The sequence below is a fragment of the Pleurodeles waltl genome, chromosome 11 (assembly GCF_031143425.1).
Source record: "Pleurodeles waltl isolate 20211129_DDA chromosome 11, aPleWal1.hap1.20221129, whole genome shotgun sequence".
In the NCBI taxonomy this organism is placed as follows: Eukaryota; Metazoa; Chordata; class Amphibia; order Caudata; family Salamandridae; genus Pleurodeles; species Pleurodeles waltl.
The window spans coordinates 901,212,633-901,235,893 of NC_090450.1; the positions used below are offsets into that span (position 1 = coordinate 901,212,633).

General features: G+C 45.9%; 1 protein-coding gene across 4 annotated transcripts in view; it reads right to left on the reverse strand.

The window, feature by feature from the left end:
- TRAFD1 (TRAF-type zinc finger domain containing 1) overlaps positions 1-23,261 on the reverse strand; it is a 175,448-nt gene that overhangs the window by 69,092 nt on the left and 83,095 nt on the right. For all 4 annotated transcript variants that reach the window (XM_069214817.1, XM_069214816.1, XM_069214815.1 and 1 more), the window contains exons 7-8: positions 19,657-19,727; positions 12,884-13,120 (exon numbers count right to left, since the gene is read on the reverse strand). In XM_069214817.1, coding sequence (XP_069070918.1) covers positions 12,884-13,120; positions 19,657-19,727 — 308 coding nt within the window. The remainder of the gene's footprint in view (positions 1-12,883; positions 13,121-19,656; positions 19,728-23,261) is intronic.

The following is a 23,261-nucleotide window of genomic DNA, read 5'->3' on the forward strand; positions in this document are numbered from 1 at the left end:
GGTAAAATCACCCCTTTTGTTTTTGGCTACACCCATCACTCTGTGCTTGCAAAAGTTGCTTTTTGTAACCTGTTTTGTAATGGCTAGCTGGACGAAACTCTTACTATAGCGATTAAAGCGTGTAAGTTTAGCTTTAGTGATTATGTTAAACAGCTTTTTCAATACAAATCTCTCCTGCTTCAGTTCTGCGTATAGTTTTGATCCATGATCCAGAACATTTAGTAGACATGTCTTTATATCACTATCCACATATTGTTTGCTCACAAAGTTGCGTAGTCGCACAGGCTCAATCATTTCAAAGAGGTTTCCTTGCTGCTGCATGAAATTAATTCTGTCAACATGTTTCTTAAAACATTACCCTCTCTTTCCCACAAGTTCACGGTGAGGAACAGTTTCTCAATGGTCCATTTATTTTGAATTTTGTGTTTCTGACCAACAATTTCCTTGGATCTTTTCTGTGATCTCTGGATCGTCTCTTCCAGTTTCATATCTGGAGCCACAACATCAAACCTTCCATCTGTGTCTTTCACCACAAAACGTCTTTAGATGAATTTTCAGTAGTGGTATGGATTTTCCACCTCTAGCTGCGTCACTCTTTCCAAATACCAGGACCCATATCTCAAGTAGATGAAAAAGAATTCGCAGAACACAGTAATCAGTAACTCCACTTTTGTCATGTGCAGCTCCCAATCACCTTTCCGATCAGCCGTACCAAGTTTTTCAGAAGAGCTATGATGTGTAACAAATTTCCCGAGTACTTGCAAAGTACTGATTTTTTCACATTCTTTGACAAAGTCTATGAACTTGGTTTTCAAGTTTTCTGATTTTGAACTGAGTGCATTGAAAATTGCTTGGCTTTGCATTGTGTTTTGAATGAAGTGCACCCTGTGCCTTGTTCACTTCTGAGGTAAGATATGCAAAACCTGATTTGTCATTCTTGTTCCATAAAACATTCAAACGTAATGTTTCTATGCCTCAGATATGATGGGCATACCTTGTAACGAAGAAACATAATGAGTTCGGCTCAATACTGACCAGGCAGTTTTGCTTCCCAAGATTTCAGCCTCAGTAAGTGCATTGTCTATGCTACATCCACTGAGATAACTTCCTACATCAGGCACAATAGACTGGTCTTCAAGCTAAGCACACACATTTTGGAAATTTTTCAGGAGCTGTGTGTGTACTGTTGCGTAGTTTGTTACTGGAGATGGTATTACTGGTAAAAACCCAATCTTCAACAGTGGGTGGCATTCTAGGAGATCAGAGCATGAATTCCACCCCACAGAGGAACTGGCTTTTCTACATACTTCAGTCCGCACCGAATAAGCAATATAATAAATTCAGTTAAATCAGTTTTGCAGAGTGCAGCATCAGATAGAAGAGCCATGTACATAGCCACTTTGAAACCTTCTGGTAGACTGCAACGTGTTGATGGCTTGTAGTGATTTTGCACACATTGGCAAGGCAGTTGGGTTATAATTTTGCAGGTTTGTTTGTTTATGCTTACAGCTGACACAGCTTGTTTTCCAGCAGCTACTTAATTGGTACAATCTTGAAAAAGCCCCATGGCAGTATTATGTATGCTGGATGTTCCAGACAAAAAGAGTGGTCTTCAAAATAAAAATCATCAAGAGCAGCAACTGTAAATCCTTTCCTGGTAAAGTGACTTGGAAGTGGAGTGATGTCGGATTCACAAGATTTTACAGAAGGAGCTGCTAACAAGTTACTGCTCCACACTGTGTCATTATAACCTGCTGATACACCAATCCTATTCATTGAAGTGATTAGCTCTCTACTTTTGCACTTGTCATAGATTGGGTGGGCAGTCATATGTAGCAGGGTTTTGTTTTTGCTGTGGTGTAATTCATAAAACATGATTTGGAAAAGACAGTACACTCACACAGCATAAAGCCTGTTCGTTCATGGGATTGTCTTCCACCTCTTCCCTTATATCTCAAAGCCTTCATCAATATTGTCGGCCTCTGTTTTGAACTCAACAACTTTAGTTTGTAACAGTTTTGCTTTGCTGATATTAAACAATGATGTAAAAAATGTTAAGACAACATCAGGCATTCCCTGTTGACTCCAATGATTTAAGCAGGTCTGGGGCATCATAAAATTTGTCATCAAGTCCAAAATCTCAATTTTCCGGACGTTTCTTAAAATGGTTCTTCCTGTGATCTTATTTTGGCAGCAGGAACTTAAGGGGACAAATCAGCTGAGAACACCATAAGTGTCTCATTCTTTTTGTTAGACTGACCAACACTAATTCTGTCATTGTACATTCTCACCAAAAATATCTTAATTTCATTATGGATCAATACAGTTTCAATGCGGACCATTATTTCTCTGATCTCACTGTGTGTGAGCCCTTAGCCAGCACTTGAGTGGCTTCAAAACTTTATTTGCTTTTTCAAATAGTGCAAACTTAACTGAAGGCCGGTGGAGATGTTGCTTCTGGGAGCTCATTGTACATTCATATTTTCAAATGTATGCATGCGCGCAGTTCAGGTGGGCATACAAATCCTCTACAAATACATTCACCAGCTACTCGGTTGAAAACTTAATCTAGAGGCAGATAAAAACAAGTTTGCCCTTTGAGACTCACATACATACATATTTTTTCATCAATCCCTTTGGCCCTTGTTCTGGCTTACCCACAGATAACACATTGAAGATCTACTGCTGTCTGAGGAGTTGTTGGAGATAGATGAGGTGTAGCCATCAATATTCCATGTGGATGGGCATATGTTTTGGTTGTCGTCATTTTCTCAGAAAACACTGAATCGTCACTAGTTTCTACTATTTTCTGACAATTTGTTTCCAGGCTTTTTTTCCCCATTGTATTCGACTTGTAGCACTTGCTGTGAAAATGATAAAATACTTGATCCTGGCATAGGACACATTTTTCTTTGTTGAAGGAGCCCTCAGATTTTTAATTAGCAACACTGTCAGGAGGTAAAGATGTTCTGCTCCCACCTGCTTCGCTTATGTTTACAAATTTGAATCAATGGAAAACCCGAAACAAAAACAATATTAAAGAAAATAAGTTACTTACCTGTAACTGTAGTTCTCCAGTATTGGAATCTTTCATAGATTCTCATGCTTGAATCCTTCCCCGTCATCGAGATGGGAGCCCCTGGTACATCAAAACAGCTATAAATACAGGCTACTGCAAAGAAAAAAGGCCTATGCCTTCACTTTAGTAGCCTACCCTCATGATTATGAGAAAAAAGACCGAAACAAGGCCCAGCCAATCAGGCTTCTCCTCCCTCTAGAACCCTCCTGAGAGGAGCTCCCTTCCCTCAGATTTTCTCAAGCACAAGTATAAGAGTATCTGAAGAAGACAGGAGAAGGTGAGCTTCCCAGGGGAGGAGAGAGGGTTGCATGTAAATCTATGAAAGATTCCAATACTGGAGAACTACAGTTACAGGTAAGTAACTTATTTTTTTACTCCAGTATTGGAACTTTCATAGATTAACATGCTTGAATCAGAATAGCAAGCAGTAATGAGGCACATTGTATAACATTAAACCATACGTATATTTATTGATACATGCACACACGAATGCATCTATATATCTATATATCTATATATCTATATATACACACACACACACACACACACACACACACACCTTGGAACATCCATATATCAGCAAAATCTTACGGTATGTTAAAACAGGCAAAACTATGAATATGAGAGCCGTAAAGGAAGAAAAACAAACTTATGCAATGTGCACAAATTAGACTGGTCTGGCAGGAAAAGGAATAAAGAACTTAAAATAGCTCACCTCTACTGGAAAAGATGTTGCAACACCACTTGTCCTACCGCCATATCTCCTTGCTGAGTTTCCTCCAAACAGTAATGTCTTGCGAAAGTACGTACAGACTTCCATGTGGCTGCTCTGCAGATGTCCTGAATGGGCACTCCAGCAAAAAGTGCCATGGGTGCAGCCATTTTCCTTGTAGAATGTGCCTGCAGTGGATTCTGCAAAGGTATTCCTGCCGATGTATGACAATAGTTAATGGCAGAGGCTATCCACCTCGCAATTCCTTGTTTAGATAAAGCTTACCTCTTGCGTGGATCCCTGAAAGCCACAAAAAGCTGGTTAGATTGTCTAAACTGTTTAGTTCTGTCCAGGTAAAATTTCAGGCACCTCTGAACATCCAAAGAGTGTAGAGCCTGCTCTGCTGGCGTTGATGGATTAGGAAAGTATGTTTTCAGTATCATTGGTTGATTTATATGAAAAATCGGACGCACCTTAGGCATGAATTTTGGGTTTGTTCGCAAAATTACTCCATCCTTTTTGAATTGTAAGCAAGGATCCTGGATTGTGAATGCCTGTATTTCACTTACTCTTCAAGCTGAGGTGAGAGCGAGCAGAAAAGAGACTTTCCAGGATAGTAACTTTATATCTGCCTTGTAGATTGGCTCAAACAGTGGTTTCATTAATTGAGACAAGACCAAATTAAGGTGCCATGAAGGAGGTAGAGGCCGTACCGCAGGGAATGACCTGGAGAGACACTTCAGAAAACAGTTTTATGACTGTCGCCGACCACAGGGGAGGCTCGTACTCTGTACGCCTATAATGGGAAATTGCTGCCAGGTAAACTTTGATGGAAGAAAATCGCCAAACCTGATTTGGCTAGGAGCAGAAGATAATGTAAAATCTGCTGCGGTGAGGAGGACAAAGGGTGCACCGGGACCAGAGCACACCAAGAGCTGAATCTCTTCCACTTCAGACGATATTTGTTGGTACTCTCAGCTACAGCCCTGGCAAGAATGGCCCTGCAATCCGAAGTCAAATCTAGATGCGCAAACTCATGGTGTTCAGGAGCCAGGCTGTCAAGTGAAGTGAAGCCGGATCTGGGTAGAGAACTTGGCCCTCGTTCATCGTATGTAGGGAGGGCATAACTGGTAGAGGGATGCTGCGGCTCTGCGAGAGGTGAAGGAGTTCTGTACACCAAAACTGATGAGGCCATGCTGGAGCAATCAGAAGGAGCTTGCAGCGTTCGATCTTGATCTTCGTCAGAACCCTTGGATTCAGGGGAATGGGAGGATAAGCGTAGGCATAAATTCCTGACTATGCCATGGAAAACACATTCCCCCAAGAGCACCGATGTGGATCTCGACTTGCGAAGAAATGGCATTTCGTATTCTGCGGGGTGGCGAAGAGATATAAGTTCTGTTTCCCCCAATCGGGCGAAAACCTGATTCAAGACTTCCTGGTCCAATTCCCACTCGTGGGTGGACGACCGTAATCTGCTCACGGAATCCACAATGACGTTCTGTATACCTGGGACATGTTCCGCTCGAAGGTTTATTTTGTGGCTGATAGACCATTTTCAAACGCGCTGAGATTCTCTCGATAAGAGCAGAGGCCTGGTTTCTCCCTGCTTGTTTATGTAATGCATCGTCGTGTTGTCTGTCCGGATGAGAACCGAGGAACCTCTTATTTTCGGGAGAAAAGCGCACAGATCTAGTCGAACAGTCTTCAATTCGAGGTAATTGATGTGGAAGGCTTTCTGATGCGGCTTCCATTTGCCTCTTACTTGCAGGTGTTGGAGGAAAGCACCCCATCCTTTGAGAGAAGCGTCTGTAGTTATAAACCAAGGTGCTTGTTGGGGATGAAAAGAAAGTCCCTTTGCTAAGTGAGACTCAAGTCCACCAAGCTAGAGACAGCATCATGGGCCTCGTTAGCCTGATGATATCGTCAAAAGACCCCATGGCTTGTACCCATTGAAGATCTAACTGCTCCTGGAGGGGTCTCATTCTTAGACGACAAAAAGGTACCAGAGGAATGCAGGAGGACATCATCCCTAACAGGGACTTGAATAGGCAAACTAAAACGTACTTTCTTTTTTGTTAATGCTTTGCGAGGGAGATGAGCTTTCTCCATCTGTCCTCTGTAGGGGCTGCCTTGTTGGTGGAAGTGTCCAGTACTGCCCCTAGAAAAGTTCTTCTCCTTAAGGGCTGGAAAGCTGATTTTTCGCGATTGACCGTTAGGCCCAGGCCCAAGAACAGCTCGATACAAGCTCTCGTGGACTTCTGCGCCTGAGATCTGGATTTGACCAGCCAGTCGTCCAGATACGGGAAGACTTGATGGTTTTGCCTCCTGAGAAAAGCTGCCACTGGAGCCAAGCACTTGGTGAAGATCCTGGGAGCCGACTTCAGGCCGAAGGGCAAGACTTTGAACTGGTAATGGTCTCCAGGTACTGCAAATCCGAGATAGCTTCTGTGGGAGGGATGAATAGGGATCTGAAAATATTAATCCTGTAAATTGAGGGTGGCCATGAAATCCCCCGAATTTAGAAGGGACAGGATGTCTGATAAGGTGATCATACAGAATGATTGTTTTTTTAGATAAATGTTAAGATCCCTGAGGTCTAAAATTGGGTGCCAACTTTTTGTTTCTTTTGGACTAAGAAGTATCTAGAGTAATAACCCTTTCCTCTCGCCCGATGTGGAAACTTTTCTATAGCTCCCTTGAGAAGCATGGACTCTACCTCCTGTCTGAGCAGATGCAAGGGCTTCACCTTTCAAGGAAGGAGAGGCTTCGTAGGGGGGTAGTGCAAGAACTCCAGGGTATGGCCAAACTGTATGAGATTTAGGACCCATTGGTCTGATGTTATCTTCTGCCAATTGTGGAAGTAGAGGGAAATCCTTCTCCCTAGTTTTGAACACAAGTGAAGGTTTGTAGCCGGAGACGATAGCAAGTCATTTTCTACGGCCTGCGTCTTTTGGTGGTCTTCCAGCTTTTCCTCTCTGGGAAACTCTCGAATAAGTCGCCTGTTGTGGCATTCTCTGTTGGAATGGAGGACGAAAGGAATGGGATGCCGCAGAGACTGAAGGATATCTGTACTGCTGATACCCTGGTCTGTACGATGAGTAGCCACGGCCTCGAGCTCCTCGGAAAGGCTGCCTTTTAAACTGCAGGGTACCCAGGGACCTGGGCGTGTCCATGTCAGTCTTGATTGACTGAAGGGCATCATCAATGCGCTTCCCAAAAAGGGCTTCACCATCAAAGGGAAGATCAAGGATCTTATTTTGGACCTCGGGCCTAAATGAAGTAGCTCGGAGCCAACCTTGCCTTCTGAGAACAGCAGAACCTGCCATCTGACGGAAAGCCGTAGTAGCGATGTTCGTAGCGCAGACTATAATTTCTGCACAAGATCTCTCCCCTTCCTGCAAGACTTTTTTTGCTTCTGATTTAGAGTCTTCAGGCAGTTGATCCAAATAGGGCGCAATGTCAGCCCATATCTGCCTATCGTATCTGACTAAGATAGCCAGAGAGTTAGAAGCTTGTATAATAAGCGAAGCCATTAACAAAAAACGTTTTCCTATTTTGTCTAATCTCCTACCCTCTTTGTCGGGTGGGGCAGAGATTGGTGCTGAAGTGATCCTTGATCTGCGTTGAGCTGCCTGAGCAATTACTGAGTCGGGTCTGGGATGGCCCGTGAGGCAGGCCAGAGAATCTTCAGGTGCCTTATATTTCTTATCAAGGCGAGGTAGAACTGGGGTGTCTGTGGCTGGGTTCTTCATAACTTTAATGCCCTCATTCCAGATATAGTCCTCAATCGGCATAGATTTAACACTCTTTTGAAAAGGCTCCTTAAAATCATACAAAAAAAGTCTGTTTTGTGGGCATGGGCAACTCAAATCTTTTAGCAGCTCTTTCCAGCAGGTTTAGGAAACCGCTGATGTCACCCAGAGGGGAATCTACAGGAAACGGAGAGGGAGAGGACGAAGTGGGAATTTGATAGTCATCCCATTCAGTTGTTGCGTCCGGCAACTCTCCTTCCTCTCCATCTTCATCATCATCTTCAGAGGAGGACAAATCCTGCACAGGAATGCAAACCGGTGTTTGTGGCGGTCCCTGGGATGTTTGGATTTCTGGATGGACAGGGGTAGAAGGTATACAGGATGCAACAGGTTGCTGAACTTCCAAGCCAGCTGGTGGAAACCGCTTTCTGTAGTCGTCCAACATAAGCTGTAGATCAGCTATGAGTGATCCTGGCAAGGAAACCATCTGCTCCTGATAAGGATACTGGTGGGATTGCGGGTAGTAAGATTGCGGATCATGCTGGGTGTCCTCCTCTAGATCCTGGCACTTGACGTGCAGTTCTGATGGGCTATGAAAGCCGAAAGGTCCCTCATCATCTGAGTCCTCTTGCTCCAGCAGATGCTTATGTACCAAGGCTGAAACTCTACCTGGAGATGTTGCCAACGGTGAAAGGAAAGAAGACTTCTTGTGTGTCTTAGCCCTTGTCGACGACATCGCCGACGGCAACACTTATGACATCGTCAACGGGAATGTAGACGGTACACTCGTCGATATCACCGACGGCGGTATCAGCGTCGCCGACGGCACTGCCGACGGAGTCGTCGACAGAGACATCGATCTAGGAATTCTCTTTGAGGAAAACGACGACGGTAAAGTCAACGTCGACGGTCTCACAGGCGGTAACATGGATGAAGGAGAGGCAACCATGAACGCCGTCGACGAGGCCGTTGTTGACACGATCGTCGATGAAGAGGACAACGCCATAGAGATTGTAGAAGTAGTAGCAGTCAACGACGATGCTGTGCAGACACTTTTAGACACCGCCGGAGACGGTGTTCTCGTCGACGATGTTGTCAGCGGTGTTGTCGTTGTCGATTTTCTGGATGGCCTCTCAAAAACATGTTTCACCACAGGAGGTGGTGTTGGAGGCTCAGAAAAGGTTCATTTGCAGCGCTCTGAGGAGACAGATCTTCCTTTTGAGTGCCTTATTGAAGAAACAGAACTCCTGTGAGGAGAACTGGAAGGACTTCCAGGTCTAGAGGACACCCTTTTGGATTTCTTGTGAGCCTTTCTAGGAAGATCTTCTGAGTGAGGTTGAGGAGATCTGCCTCTTTTCTGTAGCCTTCTTGTTGAAGTTGTAGATTCCTCACTGTCAGAGCCAGACACTGGGTTAGATCTGGACATCAGTTTCTGGAGCCAAATTAGTAGTCTACCCGCTCTGTCTTTGAGGGTTTTGTTAGAGAAGGTCCTGCAGATCTTGCAGTCTTTGGCCACATGGTCAGGGTAGAGGCAGTAAATCTATCCCTGTGTGGGTCCTCATAGTGAAGCCTCTTTTTCCCCACAGGTCTTACCGGCACTGAAAAGGCTTTTCTTCTCTTTATCTGACATGGTGAATTCTTTCCAAAACAGAGTTTTCTTTTGCAAGGTAAGAAGACACCGTACTTGTTGTAGAAAATCCTTTTTCTGATGAAAAACAACGAAAATGAACTTCTCTGAAGTGTTGACTGAGCAGAACTCAATGGAGACTCGCTAGCACGACGTGCGGTAGAAACTCTGAGGGAAGGGAGCTCCTCTCAGGAGGGTTCTAGTGGGAGGGGAAGCCTGATTGGCTGGGCCTTGTTTCGGTCTTTTTGCTCATAATGATGAGGGTAGGCTATTAAAGTGAAGGTTTAGGCCTTTTTTCTTTGCAGTAGCCTGTATGTACAGCTGTTTTGATGTACCGGGGGCTCCCATCTCGACGACGGGGAAGGATTCAAGCATGTGAATCTATGAAAGTTCTAATACTGGAGTAAATATGTTACCAATATGATGGCTAAAACTCATTGTAGGAGGCTGGCTCAGTTTATGGTGTGGCACCCTATACTGAGTCCAGGCAACCCTTAGTGATAGTGTGTTGGTGTCTAGATAACCAAACCTCTCTAAGGGCAGCAACAGTACTAGTCTAATTTTGGTATATCTCCACTTGGAGATTTCTACACACAGAAAATATAATTAGACACAAACAGGAAAAGCAAAGAAATACATGGGACCCTATGGGGAAGGGGGGGTGGGGGGGGCAAACCATTTACTAAGAAAGAGGTATAAGACTAGAGGTGCCCAATCAAGGTAAAAGTGTTAGGATCCCTGGGGATCGGAGGAGTATGAAGTCACCCAAGGTAAGTTATAGAAATCCCACAGGCGCCCATGTGCAGAGGAGTTATCTAACTGGGTGTCCCACAGGACCGTCACAGTTGGAATTTTCAGGATTCGGGACCCTTTCCCCAAGGACCCAGAGAAAACGAGTTGGCACAAGGAAGATTCAATAGTGCCCCCACCTGTGGATACCCAGGAAAGTGCAGTACCTAAACCAGGGAGCCATGGTGTATCTGAGTAAAGTGACGTTGGAAACCTGTGTTGTAGTTAGTGGGAGCCTTGTTTGTCCAGCTGCTGACGCAACCCGTGGACCAGGTCGCTGGAATCTAAGGACTGATTCCAGACAAGGAGAACCTGAAAAAGAAGGAGACAGTGTCTAGACCACTCCGTGATGTCCAGGCAGTGCAGGTAGGCAATGGCCACCTTTCTTGGGGAGAATTCCTGCAGGTTGGTGAAAGAAAAGGTACAGTTGCGGAGTCCAAGTGATGCAGGAAGATCCCAGAGTCACCCACGAGCTGCCCCATGTCGGTCACCAGATTGCAGAGGGGTCAGTGGTCTGCAGAACCACCAACAAGCATTTGAAAAAACAGGAATCTGCTGCAGGGAAGTTTGCAGGATTTTGGGGACCATCAAGGTCCTTTCTACTTGACCCTTGGAGGGGAGTCAGGGCTGGCCCTCCGCAAGCAGGACAGCCAGCAGGAATTGTTGGTGCCCCCACGAGGACCCACCCGCAGCAGGTACAGGGAGACGCAGGGTGGCCTCAACAGCACAACACAAAAGGAGTCCCACACCGCAGGAGTTGCAGTGATGCTGTTCTTGGAATGCAGAGTGCTGGAGGCTGGGGCTTCTTGGAGCTCAAAAGTCTTCTGGCGGAAGAGTCAACAAGCCTTGGTAACAGCAACAGACGCAGTACATAGGAGACAGGGAGTCCTTGCTGTGGCCACTGGTATAGAATTCCCTAAGTTAAAGAAGAGACACTCTGGACCTGGAGAGGGCCACAGAACTATCACCTGTGTAGCAGAGCCTTACCATGTCCGTGGCACAGCAGGATCCACCAGTCCGTCATTGTCTTTAAGGTGCCTGCAGATGCAGGGAAGGGACTCCTTCACTCCAAGGGAGATTCCTTCTTGCTTCCTGGTGCAAACCGAGTCTTTGTGACTCTGGAGGATGCACAGCCATAGATGTTGCAGAATTCTCGCAGGAGATGGAGAAACAATGTTGCAGTGGGAGCCCTCCCAACTGGAGACAGTCTTGTTTCAGGTCCTAAGGCAGACCGGCAGCGGTTCCTGAGGCCAGGTTTGCAGACGAGTCTTTTCATGAGAGTTCCTTGTATAGTCTTGCGCAACAAACCTAGGGACTACACCCTAAGGGGAGCCCTTAGGTAACCCTAAAAGGGGGTTGGACACTGTATATGGTGCCCCACCTATCAGAGGGGGTCAGGGACATCACCCACCTGGCCTACCCAGCCAGATGCTCCCAGGGGCCTCTGCACATCTTATTTCCAAGGTGGTAGAATCAAGTGGCCAACTGACTGAACTCTGTGCACAGGGGGAGTGGTCACTCCCTTGTACTTTGTGTGGTTTCGCACCAGAGTACGAACCAGGGGGGGTCCTGCACTGCTGCACATCGGTTGATGCAAGGAGGGCACCAAATGTGCCCCTCAAAGCAGTCTTGGGACGCTGGGAGGCCATGTCACCCCAGCCCAGAGACACCCATTTCAAAGGTAGAGGTGGTCACATTGCCTCCCTACAGGAAATCCTTTTTTCAGCCTACCCCTTCTCGAGTTAGGCTCATCAGCAGGAGGACAGAAACAGAGTCTATAGAGTCAGCAGCAGTGCAAGCTGGCATGCAGACCCTGCAAGGCTGTGCAGGCAGATCTGGGGGATCCTCTAAGGAACTCCCAGAGTACATGATATCATGCAACTAACACTGTAATTGGTGTAGTTGCACGATTCCAACATGTTTAATAGCAAACATGTCTAGTTCCGGAGAAGGCATTATGTAGTTGGACTACTCCTGTTGGCCAGTTTCAACTACATACCTTAAAATGGCTTCCTCACACGTTCAAAGCCCAGGCAATGGCGTCTGGGGTTTGTAGGGGCACCTCTGTTCATGCAGGGTTGCTCCCACACTCAGGACCACGCAACCTGCCCGTGGGTTGAAGGGCCTACCATACGGGTGACACAGTGTCCAAGTGCAGTGACTGTGATATAAGGCAATCTTATATCTAAAGTGAAAGGGGCATGCACCATTTCACGCAGACTGCAATGGCAGGCCTGCAGACACAGTTTGCATGGGCTTGCATGGGCGGCATAATACATGCTGCATCCCTTGGGAGACTCCTGGGGTACCAATGCCCTAGGTACCAAAGTATCATATACAAGGGACTTACACAGGTGCACTGGTATGCCAATTGTGGGGTGTAAAAGCTACCATACAAACAAATTTAGAGGAGACAGCACGGACACTGGGGTCCTGGTTAGCAGGATCCCAGTGTACTAGACTAAACACACTGACACCAGGCAAAAAGTGGGGTTAACTATGCCAGAAAGACCTTACTCTCCTACAATCATCATTATAGAGCCACCATTTTTGGAAAATGGTGAAAGGGTTGCTCTGAGGAGTTAGTTTCTGTGTCTATAGGCCTACTTGACCCCCAAAACCTATGTTCGGACACCCAAATGAAATATACAGGTCTCATGGTTCCTGAAATATTACATCATCACTATAACAAATCTGGTATTTTTAAAAATGTTTTCCGCCTAATTTCTAACAGCCACCCTCTACACATCTCCACAACGTCATTTATTATACAGGTCATGAGAGAATGGAATACAATGCTAAATAATTAAGTCTAACTATGTGGATTTCGCTCCATAAATCCATTTTCAAATTCACTGGAGCATAAAACGGAGTTGGTAATGACAACATGCCAGATCATCCTGGGTGGAAGACATGCATACCTGGTGGTAAAAAAGATCATCATTTTCTAGCTGGATTCCACAGAATTCACAAGGAATGATGATATTTCCTTCAGACTGAACAGGTAATGGATCAGACAGAAGTGCAAACCGATTGTTGAGAGGGTCTGATGTCTGGTCAAGAAATGTTCTCAAGTCTCCGTCATATTCAAGCTGGTGAACTGGAGAAATGCTTCTCTTGCTGAATGAATTCAAGACACTTCCAGGGTTGCAGCCAGTCTGCCAACAATTTAAATTGTGAGAAATAAAAAACAAAAATGTACATAGATCAAAAGATAATACAGGAATTGTTTGGTCTGGACCAATAGGAGCAGGTGATCTCAGAACAAGCATTTGTACTTACAGACTTGCTAGATGGAAAACAGGATAATAACAATAAACAATTCATTAAATAAATAGGAGTTTGAGACTACCTGAAGGAACAGTTCACTCTAAAATATACACAATCCCTTTCTCTTCAGTGCCTTCGTTCCTGCCAAACCGCCTTCTGTATCAAGTAGAGGAGGAATCACAAGAAACAGTTTAGAATTGCCCCTTTTTAGTCCATTTTCATGCCTGATTTCCAGATTTTCTCTAATGTCCATATTCCTATATTCAAGTCTCTACTCCTCTTTCTGGTCCTTTCCTCCCCTGGAAATTCGCTGCCTCTCATCCAACAGTCTTCTTCAATAAAGTTCCCTCAAGCCCATTTCTAAAGTTCACAATTCACCAATGCTTCTTTTTCCCGGTATACATTTCTAACCTATGTCCTCCCATTTCTTCCTTAAAGCCAAATCACCCAAAGCCTCCCTTTTAATAGTCCCTACATTCCTCCCTCCAGCAGTCTTCCACACAGCCTCCTAAGCAGTGATATTTCCTATGTCTACCCCAACAAGTCTTCAGCAGATTGCCCTTCCTTCCTCTACAATCCTAAATTTTTACTTAGCTTAATCCCATGTCTTCTCTCCAGGCAGGTATTCACCCTGTGCCCACTCCCACCGAGTGCTACCCGTACAAAAACCAAATATTCTCTCAAGCTTATTTTCAGCTCAGTGTCCTGCCATGCCTCATGCCTAGTTTTGTTCAGCTCCCAAACTCTGCTCTCTCTGCACCATTTTTTTTTTCTCTTTGTTATTGTCCTGTTCGGTTTTCATTGTTCTCATGTCACTTGGTATTCTCCATGGAGTCTTCTTTCACCAGTCAATACTTCTGTCAACTCCCTTCCAATAGCTACTCTCCTGGCTAAACTTCACTTAAGTTTTCTTTTGACTGGTCACCTTTTAATTTCCCTTCACCTCTCTTCTCTGGCAAATCACAGACAACAGTGGTCCGTAAAGGAATTACTTAATGTGTGGTTTCCTACTAAACCAACATGTGTTACCTTGAGGCAGCGCGTTTTCCTATTCAAACAGACATTTTGTGTTCAATAGTCTCCCACAGTGGTACTCTGATAAGGATGCTGATGCACACATTAACAAGCAGGTTCCCTGTTGACTTTATCTAGGTTATGGAATTCTAGAAGTAAAACAATTATAATCTCTGCATCAATCTCCTAACTTTCCATCAGATTTATTGGCTGGAACAGTGAGGCCCGCATTAGTGGTTCACAGAGGAGTACTGAAGTGCAGCGTTAGCTACAATGAGTGGTGTGGGAGTGCTGGGGGGAATTAGAGTGCTAGAGAGCTTTCTAGAAGCCAGAGACCCTCTGTGCAACAAGACCCTGACATGCTAGGCCTGGGTGTACATACTCACAAAATATGACAGAATGGAGGAAATGGGCCCTGAAAAATTAGTTTAAGTGACAATATGGGCTTTCTATAAAGGACCAGCCATGTGCTTGAACGGTAGGAAAAGGGCAAGCAGCCTTGTAGTAATCTTAAAGACGGCACTTCAAAAAAGACTTCAAATCAGGCACCAGACAGCACAATGTACTAAATCAGTGTTTGCTCAAAAGTGGTTAGTGTAACTAGCACTATGACTAGAAAAATACTAAGACGTTCTGCTATCTTTACTCATTCAGTGACATAAATGCCTGATGGACATGCTTACTCAGACTGCCACTGACTATTTTTTGCAAACAAAGACAACAGACATTTTAAACTGCTCATCTGTTCAGGTATCTTCACTGAAGACAAACTCAACTCCACTTTGCCATTTCAATTTAGAGAGATGCCTAGCTATTTCCACTACATATCTGAATACGGCAATCATAGTCCCAGGTATGGCTTCATCTTGAATGTGTGATTCATTTGTGTAAGGAAATGCCTCCTTGGCATGGTTGCCCCCTGACTTTTTGCCTTTGCTGATGCTATGTTTACAATTGAAAGTGTGCTGAGGCCTGCTAACCAGGCCCCAGCACCAGTGTTCTTTCCCTAACCTGTACTTTTGTATCCACAATTGGCAGACCCTGGCATCCAGATAAGTCCCTTGTAACTGGTACTTCTAGTACCAAGGGCCCTGATGCCAAGGAAGGTCTCTAAGGGCTGCAGCATGTCTTATGCCACCCTGGAGACCTCTCACTCAGCACAGACACACTGCTTGGCAGCTTGTGTGTGCTAGTGAGAACAAAAACGAGTAAGTCGACATGGCACTCCCCTCAGGGTGCCATGCCAGCCTCTCACTGCCTATGCAGTATAGGTAAGACACCCCTCTAGCAGGCCTTACAGCCCTAAGGCAGGGTGCACTATACCATAGGTGAGGGTACCAGTGCATGAGCATGGTACCCCTACAGTGTCTAAACAAAACCTTAGACCTTGTAAGTGCAGGGTAGCCATAAGAGTATATGGTCTGGGAGTCTGTCAAACACGAACTCCACAGCACCATAATGGCTACACTGAAAACTGGGAAGTTTGGTATCAAACTTCTCAGCACAATAAATGCACACTGATGCCAGTGTACATTTTATTGTAAAATACACCACAGAGGGCACCTTAGAGGTGCCCCCTGAAACTTAACCGACTGTCTGTGTAGGCTGACTAGTTCCAGCAGCCTGCCACACCAGAGACATGTTGCTGGCCCCATGGGGAGAGTGCCTTTGTCACTCTGAGGCCAGTAACAAAGCCTGCACTGGGTGGAGATGCTAACACCTCCCCCAGGCAGGAGCTGTGACACCTGGCGGTGAGCCTCAAAGGCTCACCCCTTTGTCACAGCCCAGCAGGGCACTCCAGCTTAGTGGAGTTGCCCGCCCCCTCCGGCCACAGCCCCCACTTTTGGCGGCAAGGCTGGAGGGAACAAAGAAAGCAACAAGGAGGAGTCACTGGCCAGTCAGGACAGCCCCTAAGGTGTCCTGAGCTGAGGTGACTAACTTTTAGAAATCCTCCATCTTGCAGATGGAGGATTCCCCCAATAGGGTTAGGATTGTGTCCCCCTCCCCTTGGGAGGAGGCACAAAGAGGGTGTACCCACCCTCAGGGCTAGTAGCCATTGGCTACTAACCCCCCAGACCTAAACACGCCCTTAAATTTAGTATTTAAGGGCTACCCTGAACCCTAGAAAATTAGATTCCTGCAACTACAAGAAGAAGGACTGCCTAGCTGAAAACCCCTGCAGAGGAAGACCAGAAGACGACAACTGCCTTGGCTCCAGAAACTCACCGGCCTGTCTCCTGCCTTCCAAAGATCCTGCTCCAGCGACGCCTTCCAAAGGGACCAGCGACCTCGACATCCTCTGAGGACTGCCCCTGCTTCGAAAAGACAAGAAACTCCCGAGGACAGCGGACCTGCTCCAAGAAAAGCTGCAACTTTGTTTCCAGCAGCTTTAAAGAACCCTGCAAGCTCCCCGCAAGAAGCGTGAGACTTGCAACACTGCACCCGGCGACCCCGACTCGGCTGGTGGCGATCCAACACCTCAGGAGGGACCCCAGGACTACTCTAAGACTGTGAGTACAAAAACCTGTCCCCCCTGAGCCCCCACAGCGCCGCCTGCAGAGGGAATCCCGAGGCTTCCCCTGACCGCGACTCTTTGAATCCTAAGTCCCGACACCTGGGAGAGACCCTGCACCCGCAGCCCCCAGGACCTGAAGGACCGGACTTTCACTGGAGGAGTGACCCCCAGGAGTCCCTCTCCCTTGCCCAAGTGGAGGTTTCCCCGAGGAACCCCCCCCTTGCCTGCCTGCAGCGCTGAAGAGATCCCTAGATCTCCCATTGACTTCTATTACAAACCCGACGCTTGTTTCTACACTGCACCCGGCCGCCCCCGCGCTGCTGAGGGTGAAATTTCTGTGTGGGCTTGTGTCCCCCCCGGTGCCCTACAAAACCCCCCTGGTCTGCCCTCCGAAGACGCGGGTACTTACCTGCAAGCAGACCGGAACCGGGGCACCCCCTTCTCTCCATTCTAGCCTATGTGTTTTGGGCACCACTTTGAACTCTGCACCTGACCGGCCCTGAGCTGCTGGTGTGGTGACTTTGGTGTTGCTCCGAGCCCCCAACGGTGGGCTACCTTGGACCAAGAACTAAGCCCTGTAAGTGTCTTACTTACCTGGTTAACCTAACAAATACTTACCTCCCCTAGGAACTGTGAAAATTGCACTAAGTGTCCACTTTTAAAACAGCTATTTGTGAATAACTTGAAAAGTATACATGCAATTTTGATGATTTGAAGTTCCTAAAGTACTTACCTGCAATACCTTTCGAATGAGATATTACATGTAGAATTTGAACCTGTGGTTCTTAAAATAAACTAAGAAAATATATTTTTCTATATAAAAACCTATTGGCTGGATTTGTCTCTGAGTGTGTGTACCTCATTTATTGTCTATGTGTATGTACAACAAATGCTTAACACTACTCCTTGGATAAGCCTACTGCTCGACCACACTACCACAAAATAGAGCATAAGTATTATCTCTTTTTACCACTATTTTACCTCTAAGGGGAACCCTTGGACTCTGTGCATGCTATTCCTTACTTTGAAATAGCACATACAGAGCCAACTTCCTACAATTTGCTTCCTTTAACTACTCTTTCCAGTAAACTGCTAAGATTCAAGGTTTGCTCTTCCTGAATTCTCGATTACAAAATTTCACCTACATTCTTAGATCTCAGTGACACCTATAATTCTGTAGTCATCTGAGTGGGTAAAGTTCAGCTGGCAACTGCAATGGCGATTAGGTGCCTTTCCGTCAGATTTCAATTTTGAAACTCTCAAGCCTAGACTGCTCCTGATGTTTGTTCTCCGACTGCACAACTAGGTTCTCCAGCAAGTGCAGTTTTGCTATGATTTCTTACACCATTTCATCACTTCTTGCACTTAATTCTGTTAATATTTACAGCTGGCGGTTTCAACAAAGTCTTTGTCCTGGAGTTTACTGCATGTATGTTACTCATGCACTGTGGCTTAGTGAGTAAGCTTGCCCCCGACCTTTGAGTCCTTTGGTTATTCAGCAACTCTTGCTTCACAGTACATTTTATGCTTCGACATTTGTCTTTGTGGAATCTAATGTTACAGTTTACTGCACTCTGTGAAAGCTCGGTTTTCCTTCTACCTCTGGGTTTTATTTTCCCCCAATGAATTATTAGATGGGTTTTATTTTCCCAAAATAAATTATGAGTTAGACTTAAAATCAAGAGACTCGCAATCTAATTTTTGGTGTTAATAGTATTGTAGAAAGAAGGGATCAATTTTGCAGTAATATATCCAACCTTGTAACAGCGGCCACATACTCTTAAGATGAAATGTCTTTATGTAAATTAAAGAAATAGAAGTGGATTAAATGATTAGCCTGGAGTAAATGTAATTTCAGAAAGGTAGGGATTATTATATGACTTGGACGTGTTCAAACTTCCACATGTTCTGAAAGACAGAAGTGAATACTTTGATTTAACTGCTATTGAGAAAATCCAACGATGATTCCTTCAGTGAAATGCTTGGAGGAGAACAATAGACATTTCAGAGACATATTTTTACTGGAGGAACATGCCCCAGTGGGTAAAAGGTTAGACTTCTACTTAAGACGTCTGACTGTTCAAATGGTCTTTGAAATGCAAAACATGTGTCTGGGGAAAAAAAATGGAGTATCGTTTCTGAACAGACATTTCTTTTTAGCCACTGTGGTAAATAAGGAGTCTGGAAGGCAAAATCTACTGTGTAATAAAGTCCATATCACAACTTGTTTTAATTGTGGACCTCTGTGCAGTGCCTTCAGGCGATTAATTTTACAACTTCTACATTTCAGAATGAATGGTGTAACAACATTAAAATTACAATAATTAAGGTTGGTGTACTGTACCTTCATGGAAAACCGTTGTTACTTAAAATGTGTTCATGGTCTACGATGGAACATTGGTTATCCTCACATCTGACCACACAGTTCACTGTGGAAATCCCTCCAGAGAGGGGTTCCATCAAAAAAAAGAATTGTAGGCTGGGAAATCTAACTTTTAAAAATGATTTTTAAGTTGAAAAAAACGATTACATTGCTAAATGATGTAGTAATAGCACAATGAAACCACATAATAAAGAGTGAAATGACCAGAAAACTATATATGCACTTTGCATCCCTAAAATACCACTATTTCTCAATCTGAAAATCAGTATAGTAAATGTATGGTAGCATATTGTTTTTATGTCCAACCAAGTACCACCAAGTGCACAAGCCCATGAAGACATGAATAACACAAAGAAAAACAGACAAACTCAACCATATTGAGACAACTGGCAAAGATTAAAATTCACATGTAATAATGTTGAGACCTGTCCATCATACTTCATGGCTTGAGAAAAAAAAAATATATATATATATATATATATATATATAGTGAAAACAAAACTGAAATATACCTGGTGCAAAATGAGATCATCCTCTGGAATTAGTTCTTCGCAAAATTCACAAGGCAGCAGAAAATCATTGGCTGCAAAGAAATAAGGTACATGGGCAGTTTCAGCTTATTATTCAAATTCATCTACATATCACGTCATACATTTGGCACCATTATGCGTTACTGATACAAATATAAACAAAGTATGCTATTTGAGTGTGTGTGAGGTTGGCTCTTTATATTTCCATCTCAAAGTGAGAGAGTCCAAGGGTTCCCCTTAGAGGTTGACAGTGGCAAAATTAGATAATACCAATGCTCTATTTTGTGGTAGTGTGGTCAGAGGATAGTGTTAAGTATTTGTTGTACACACACAGGCAATACATGAGGAACACACACTCAAAGACAATTCCAGGCCAATAGTTTTTATATAGAAAAATATATTTTCTTAATTTATTTTTTGGACCACAACTTCAAGATTTGAAGTAAATACATAAAATGCAAGGTACTCCACACATGTAAGTTAGGAACTTTGAATTAGAGCAATAACATATACAGTTTTTGTTAAAATGGCATAAGCTATTTTAAAAGTAGACAGAAAATCAACGGTTCCTGGGGGAGGTAAGTATTGGTTAGATTGTGAGGCAAGTAAGACACAAGTCTCAGTTCCTGGGCATAGGCACCGTTGGGGGTTCAAGGCAACTCCAAAGTTACCACACCAGCAGCTCAGGGTCGGTCAGGTGCAGTGGTCAAAGAGGTGCCTAAAACACATAGGTGCCTATGGAGAACAGGGGTGCTCTGGTTCCAGTCTGCCAGCCGGTAAGTACCCGAGTCCTTGGGGGTGCAGACCGGGGAGGGGGGTTTGTAGAGCACTGAGGGGTGGGGGGGGGGGGGGGGGGGGGACACAAGTTGGCACACAAAAAACACCCTCAGCGGCACAAGGGCGGCCGGGTGCAGTGTGCAAAGCAGTCGTCAGGTTTTGTGTTGGTTTCAATGGAGGGGCCCAGGGGTCACTCTTAGTGGTGCAGGAAGGGCACAGGGGGGGCTTCTTGGGCCAGCCACCACCTGGGCTAGGCAGAGGGTCGCCTGGGGGTCACGCCTGCACTGAAGTTCGGTTCCTTCTGGTCCTGGAGGCTGCAGGTGCAGTGCTTGGTCCAGGCGTCGGGTCCCTTGTTACAGGCAGTTGTGGTCAGGGGGAGCCTGTGGATTCTCTCTGCAGGCGTCGCTGTGGAGGTCCAGGGGGGTCGTCTCTGGCTACTCACGAGGTCGCAGTCGCCGGTAAGTCCTCCCTGTGGTGTTGGTTCTCTGGATCTCGAGCTGCGGGCGTCTGGTGCAGAGTGTGAAGTCTCCCGCTTCCGGCGGGAAGAGTGAGGTCTTTGAAGTTGTAGAAAAGTTGCAAGTTTGTTGCTGGTTGTTGAGCAGAGCCGCTGCTCACTGGAGTTTCTTGGTCCTGGGGTTCAGGGCAGTCCTCTGAGGCTTCAGAGGTCGCTGGTCCCTGTTGGATACGTCGCTAGTTGCAAGTTTTCGACTCAGGAGACAGGCCGGTAGGGCTGGGGCCAAAGCAGTTGTGGTCTTCTGTCGTCTCTGCAGGCTTGTAGGTCAACAGTCCTTCTTTGGTTCAGGTTGCACAAATCTGATTTCCTGGGTTCTGGGGTGCCCCTAAATACTAAATTTAGGGGTGTGTTTAGGTCTGGGAGGGCAGTAGCCAATGGCTATTGTCCTGAGAGTGGCTACACACTCTCTGCCTCCTCCCTGAGGCGAGGGGAGCACATCCCTAATCCTATTGGGGGAATACTCCATCTGCAAGATGGAGGATTTCTAAAGGCAGGGGTCACCTCAGCTCAGGGCACCTTAGGGGCTGTCCTGACTGGTGGGTGACTACTCCTTGTTTTCCTAATGATCTCCTCCAGCTTTGCCGCCAAAAGTGGGGCAGTGGCCAGAGGGGCGGGCATCTCCACTAGCTGGGATGCCCTGTGGCGCTGTAACAAAGGAGGTGAGCCTTTGAGACTCACCGCCAGGTGTTACAGTTCCTGCAGAGGGAGGTGTGAAGCACCTCCACCCAGTAGAGGCTTTGTTCCTGGCCACCGAGTGACAAAGGCACTCTCCCCATGTGGCCAGAAACTAGTTTGGTTCTGACAGGCTGGCAGAAACTGGTCAGCCTAACACTAGAAGTCGGATTGGTATTCAGGGGGCATCTCTAAGATGCCCTCTGGGTGCATTTTACAATAAATTCCACACTGGCATCAGTGTGCATTTATTGTGCTGAGAAATTTGATACCAAACTTCCCAGATTTCAGTGTAGCCATTATGGAACTGTGGAGTTCGTGTTTGACAAACTCCCAGACCATATACTCTTATGGCTACCCTGCACTTACAATGTCTAAGGTTTTCCTTACACACTGTAGGGGCATAGTGCTCATGCACATATGCCCTCTCTGTGGTATAGTGCACCCTGCCTTAGGGCTGTAAGGCCGGCTCGAGGGGTGACTTATCCATGCCACAGGCAGTGTGAAGTTGGCATGGCACTCTGAGGGGAGTGCCATATCGACTTAGTCATTTTCTCCCCACCAGCACACACAAGCTGTGAGGCAGTGTGCATGTGCTGAGTGAGGGGTCCCCAGGGTGACATAAGACATGCTGCAGCCCTTCGAGACCTTTCCTGGCATCAGGGATCTTGGTACCAGGGGTATCAGTTACAAGGCACTTATCTTAGTGCCAGGGCTGTGCCAATTGTGGAAGCAAAGGTACAGTTTAGGGAAAGAACACTGGTGCTGGGGCCTGGTTAGCAGGGTCCCAGCACACTTTCAATCAAAACTTGGCATCAGCAAAGGCAAAACGTCAGGGGGTAACCATGCCAAGGATGCATTTCCTTACACACGAGTCAATATTTGAGGTAAGTACATGAAATGCAAGGTACTTCACACAGGTAAGTAGAGAACTTTGATTTAAAACAGTAGTACACACAGTTTAGGTTAAAATGGCAATAAGCTATTTTAAAAGTGACACTGCAAAAATCAACAGTTCCTGGGGGAGGTAAGTTTGGTTAGGTTTCTCAGGTAAGTAAAGCACTTACACAGTCCTCTCCTGGGCATAGGCAGCGCACCGTTGGGGGTTCAAGGTAACCCCAAAGTCATTGCACCAGCAACACAGGGCCGGTCAGGTGCAGATGTCAAAGGAGGGCCCAAAACACATAGGCGCCTATGGAGAACAGGGGTGCTACGGGTTTGGTATTGAAAGAAATGGAGGGAGCCGGGGATCACTTAGGCGATGCAGGCAGGGCACAGGGGGTGCTTCTCGGGCCAGGCACCGAATGGGCTAGGGAGAGGACCGCCTGCTGGTCACTTCTGCACTGGAAGGTGGTTCCTCTCGGTCCTGGGGGCTGAGGGTACAGGGCTAGGTCCAGTCTTCAGGTTCCTTGTTACCAGGCAGTCGCAGTCAGGGGGAGCCTCTGGATCCTCTCTGAAGGCATCGCTGTGGGGAGCGGGGGGTGGAAATCGACTCAGGATACTCACATCGACATAGTCGCCTGGGAGTCCTCTCTGTGGTGTTCGTTCTCTGGAGCTCGAGCCACTTCTGTCGGGAAGAAAGTTCTTTGGAAGTTGCTAAAAAGTTGGAATATTGTTGCTGTTT